Source organism: Microtus ochrogaster, linkage group LG2, assembly GCF_000317375.1.
Source record: "Microtus ochrogaster isolate Prairie Vole_2 linkage group LG2, MicOch1.0, whole genome shotgun sequence".
Lineage (NCBI taxonomy): Eukaryota > Metazoa > Chordata > Mammalia > Rodentia > Cricetidae > Microtus > Microtus ochrogaster.
In genome coordinates, this window is record NC_022028.1 from 54,691,599 (window position 1) to 54,697,305 (window position 5,707).

The following is a 5,707-nucleotide window of genomic DNA, read 5'->3' on the forward strand; positions in this document are numbered from 1 at the left end:
ATAGATAATGCTGCACTTATAGATAATGCTGCACTTATAGATAATGCTGCACTTATTTCCACTCTAAAGTATGAAGAGCAGCTTAGACTAAAGGGCAAGTGTAACATTGGCAGAAACTTTCTTTTGTTTCCCTCCTCTTTCTATTTCTCCCTCTTTCCCTCCCTCCTTCTCTCCCCCTTCTCCCCTCGCTCCCTTCCTTTTCTATTAGACAGGTTGCCATATAGCCAAAGCTTGTCTGAAAATCACAATGTAGCCCAGGTGAACTCTTTTGAACTTTTGATCTTCTACTTCCTGAGATACTGGCTTATGGGGAATGTGCCTTCACGTGGACTATTAGAACCATTTTATTTCTGAGAAAAGGAAGTTTAGACCACAGCATCGGGTGAGTAAGGGTAACCTGGGGGTAGAGTTGGCTACGGTTTGTGAAAATTATAGCATAAACTGAGTAGGTTCACCTTACTATCTGGAAGTCTTTTATTTTCCTAATTTGTTTATAGATTTTTTTTTTGGCATGCACATGTGCCAGGGGAGAATGTTCAGAGCTCACGGTAGGTTGTATGACCAAGCATATAATATGTTGGAAATATATGTGTAACTTTAGTGCATCTCGTGGTAGAAGTGGACATGTGTGTGTGTGTGTAATGATGAGAGAGGAGATAAGGGGAAGGGTGAGAGAAAAGACTTAGAGGGTTAATCTCTTAGTTTCTGTTAATATCAGTGAGCTTCAGAGAAGCAGGTTGTATTTCAGTGTTGTTAACAAGTTAGGCTGTATTTGGTGTTAAATAAGCACACAAATCTGTAGGAGTGTTTTTGGTGGAAGAGGGGTAGTTCTATTTCAGGAAAAAATGAAAATAATTTGTGAACTATAGTAGGATATACTTCTTACATTATTTCATGTGTGTAAACCCAAGTCCTTGACCATGTGTGTAGTGATATTTCATTTGTATTTTAATAAATAAAGCTTGCCTGAAGACCAGAGAACAAAACAGCCATGCTAGCCAGTCACATAGGCCAGGCAGTGGTGTCACACAGCTTTAATTCCAGAAGCCACACTAGTTAGTCATGGAGTCTTCGCAGTAGTGGTGGGTGCACGCCTTTAATCCCAGCACTGGAGAGGAATATAAGACAGGAGGAGACTGGAACTTACTTTTTCAGTCTGAAGATTTCATAGAGGTAAGAGCTCTCTAGTGGCTTGTCTGCTTTGCTTTTCTGATCTGCAGGCTGAACCCCAAAATTTGTCTCTGGGCTTTTATTAACCGTGCTACACACGTAGGTCAGTTAGCATGTCCTCTGCTCTGTTCATGATTCTTGAAATTCCCCACCATCAGCATTTACATTTAGAACATTTCTCTTATATATGTGTTCGTGGCAGGCATCTCCTTGCTGTCTGTGTTGAAATTTTCATACCGCTTCTGATGCTGACTAATCCAGACAGGTCATGTCAGACAACAAAATTCCAAAACAACTGTCCCCCCACACTCCCCCTTGCTAAAGCCATTTACTGAATCCAGGACACAACTCCCTTGTGTTCTGGTGTGTTGTTTTCACCACAGTTAGGGGAATCTTGTTGGTAAAGTGTAGTTACAAACTGTTATAAAAGGGAAATATAACCTCAAGAGGTTTGTCAGCGAACACCGAATATGTAATATTAAGCCATTAGTTAACCTGGTAAATGCACAGAGGAATTGGAGAAATTTCTACTTTATGCCTTTTGGTTTGTAGTTCTTGAGAGAAAGAGGTGTGCAGAAATAATCTCTATTTCATAGATTGCAAAATATAGACCATGACTCACTTCAAATCTCAATGTTCTCGAATGAAATAAGTGAGCTAAAACTTGTGTATCCTCAGCCCACTTTTCTATCTTACCATTTTTGTCAGATACAATTTCCCCTTCCTGTTTTTAAACAAATGCTTTTAGTTATATTTTGAATAATTTGCATGTTAATATTTAACAACAAAATAAAAAAAATGTTCTAAGAGGCGTGCATTTCCTACATCCTTGTCCACTCGCCCTCCAGGCCTTTCCCCAAAGATCACGATGGTTAATAATTTTCCTTGTCCACTGGCCTCCAGACCTTTCCCCAGATATCACGATGGTTAATGGTTTCTTCTGGTATGTTCAAAGGGACTGACTGCCCACAAAAGAAGATTCAGTGAGAAATATCAGCACCTTGATCACCTTGTACTGAATCTTGATTTTTGTCAATCAGCAAATCATCCTGAAATTCAGAATGCATGTCCCTATGCATGCATCTGTATACATATATGTATGGGTGTACATACTTACATTTTATGAGTTTATCTGGTAGTTAAGATTTATTTTTGAGCATATTCATATACATATATGTATTTAAATTCTACATGCTATTTCCTTTTATAAATGTAATAATTTCATCATAGTTTTGGGTATTTAGAATCTTTCCATTCACTTGTGTTAAAAATGGTCACATGAACATAATCGTGTAGTATATAATTTTCAACTTGTTGAGAGACATGTACAAGTAAAGTTTAATACTTATGCATTTAATTTCACCGTGACAAATTCCTATTTAAATATTTTCAAAAATACAATTTGTTTGTAAATACCTTGATGTCAAACTACAGTCCTAACTGAAATCTTTGTAACATGCAGTTATGACTTTAAATAATGCAGAAATGCTGTGTTCCCATACTCCATTCTTCCAGAGGTAACAAGTTATAACAGAGGATTACAGCCAGGTTATCGAGCTGCTGCAGTTCATCCGTCCAGTGATCAACCAGCTGTCCTTGCTATCATCCATTCTGTGTCTGTGTCTACTCCTTCATAATCTCATTGTGTCCCCACAGCTAGCACTGCACTGAAAATACAGAATAGTGTCTTCACCACGGGGACCAGTCAGTATTCTTTTTATGTTCACGGCTACACATCTGCCCCTTCGTACACCACATTCTACCAAGCTGGGAACTACTTATCTGTTCTCAGTTTCTAGATATTACCTACTTAAAAGCATGCTACATAAGCACAAAGCCTGAGTGTAAAACCTCTTGGGAGAGGCTTAAGCAGATTCATGGGGATTTCACTGAATTTTTCATTTCTTTTTTGCAATTGTTTTTGTTTTTCAAAGACAGGGTTTTACTATGCAGCCCATACTGGACTGGGACTTATGGCAGGTCCCCTTCCTGCATCAGTCTCTCAAGTGCTGGGACGGCAAATATGAGGCACTGCATCCAGTTTGTTCATTCCTGTTGTTGCAGAATTGTTTTCTCTGGCATATAAAATTCGCTTTGCTATTCATTGATTGAAGGACTTCTGTTCTACTCTGAATTCCTGATTTTTTTAGATCCTGCAAAAAGTGTCCTTATCTAGATCTGGTTTAGTCCTAACATGCTTCTCTTATTAGTCAGAAACAATTTTACAGGTTTGGAATTTATCATATATACTGATTTCTAACTTTGTTGTAAGTAAATGAGCCCTGACTCCCAAATGCTCTTCACAGCACCGCACCCTAGGTTCTCCATAGAGTCCGCTTGCTTTTCACTTAGTCCCTAAGAGTAATAGTTTAAATTAAGAAAATACAACACATTGCTTTCTCTATATTTTCCCTTAGTGATGGAGAATGTCACTTCGGTGGATGGGTTCCTCTTGCTTGGTCTGACCAGTGCCCACGAGCTGCAGCCCATCTTTTTTATGATGTTCTTAACCATTTACTTGCTGAATTTGGCTGGAAATGGAGTGATATTAATGATCATCACTTTGGAGAGGAGACTCCACTCCCCTATGTACTTCTTTCTAGGAAACCTTTCCTGCCTGGATATTTGTTACTCTTCGGTGACTCTCCCCAAGGTTCTCATCAACCTCCTTTCCAGGCACAGAACCATATCTTTCCTCGGCTGCATTGCCCAGCTACACTTCTTCCACTTTCTGGGAAGCACGGAGGCCATCTTGCTGGCTGTGATGGCCTTCGACCGTTTCGTGGCTATCTGCAGCCCACTCCGCTACACTGCTGTCATGAATCCCCAGTTGTGCATCCTGTTAGCAGCTATGGCCTGGATCACCAGCTTCTTCTATGCTCTGATGCATTCTGTCATGACTGCTCACTTGAACTTTTGCCACTCCCACAAACTCAGTCACTTCTTCTGTGATGTCAAGCCCCTCTTAGAAGTGGCCTGTGGCAACACAGTGCTCAATCAGAGGCTCCTTTCTGTTGTTACGGGCAGCATATCCATGGGGGCCTTCCTCCTTACACTCCTCTCCTATTTCTACATCATTGCCTTTCTTCTTTTCAAGAACCAGTCCTGCAGAGCGCTACGAAAGGCTCTGTCAACGTGCACCTCACACTTTATGGTGGTTTGTCTTTTCTACGGACCTGTTGGCTTCACATACATCCGCCCTGCCACAGCCTCAGCCATGAGTGAGGACCGGGTGGTGGCCATCATATATAGTGCAGTCACCCCAGTGCTCAACCCCCTCATCTATACCCTCAGGAACAAAGAGGTGATGCTGGCTCTGAAGAAGATCTTTGGGAAAAAGTTGCTTAAAGACCACCAGCTACATGGAGGACACCAATGAGATTCGTATCTTATGTATATGAAGGCATTTCTCTATAGTAAACAGTGAGTTAACGTTTTCCTCCTTTCTCAGGGGTTTTGAGTATTTCACGAAAAATAAGAAGTTCAAATCACATGGGAATAAGCAAAACAATTCTATAGTATTTTAAAATATGAATTTCAGTGTGTCAAGGGGTTTAACAATATCCATGGCACATATGCCCGGGTAATTAAGTGATGTGGAAATCTAAAAGAAGGTAGGAGGGACTGAGAGAGATGTGACAAGGTTCTTGATATATATTAGATAACTTGTCTGGTCTTTGCCCTGCATTCCTGGAAGAAAGCTGCAAAAACCTTAAGTGTCTTAGTAACTCATGGGCCATCTGGCTCTTGCCTGAGTTTATATTCACAATAGATTAATGGTAGGCACCAAACAAACCTCAGATGGGAGGTTGGTTATGACAAAAAGATTATATGATTAGAAATCTGAGGATTTGGTGGCAATAGCTTGATTCTTTAGTGAGGAAGGCTAGAGATTAAATTCAGCTATGAGGTCAAAAAGAAAAAAAATAGAGCCATGTAAGGAAGTCTTAGTAGAAACTCAATACCAAGGTGAGGGCCACATGTTTGCACATCAGTGTTTAGAAGGGTTGCACACTGTGAGGACCTCACAGAACTTTCCCTTTGTCCTTTTCCCAAGCTCTTAGCATATCCTGTTTATGATAAACTAAAATCATGAGCAAAGCATTTTCCTGAGTTCCATGATCTTCCCTGAAACGAAGGAAAACTATTCAACTGCAGGAAGAAATCTATCATCACAACACAGACAGAGCTGGAGATCAATGTTAAAGGACATATGCCAAACATACAAAGACAGTGGAGTGGTACTTTAAGAACAGAATCTGCTTGTTGGTAGAGGCATCTCCAACTTTTCTCGCTTAAGGGTTAATCCAGTGGGGCTGGTTAAGAACCTGGCTAGGGACCAGCCCTAGGAAGTTGTTTCCCTTTAAGACAATGTGCTTTTCCCTCTCAGAATTCTTGTCCACTAGTGAAGTCCCTAGAGCTTCTCCTTATTTGTTTTCTTTTGGATGTTGGCTAGAACCTAAGCATGCTTTTAAACTCTGTAACTAACTCTGAAATGTGTACTGCTTTGTCTCAAGTAACGTGGCTTTTGCTTCTT

The 5,707-nt window shown here is 40.4% G+C and overlaps 1 protein-coding gene across 1 annotated transcript; it reads left to right on the plus strand.

Moving 5' to 3' along the window:
* The first annotated feature begins 3,589 nt into the window (after positions 1-3,589).
* Positions 3,590-4,549, plus strand: LOC101999182 (olfactory receptor 12D3). The gene has a single exon (XM_005360511.1). It carries the CDS (start codon positions 3,590-3,592, stop codon positions 4,547-4,549), a length of 960 nt encoding a protein of 319 aa, XP_005360568.1.
* The last annotated feature ends 1,158 nt before the right edge of the window (positions 4,550-5,707 follow it).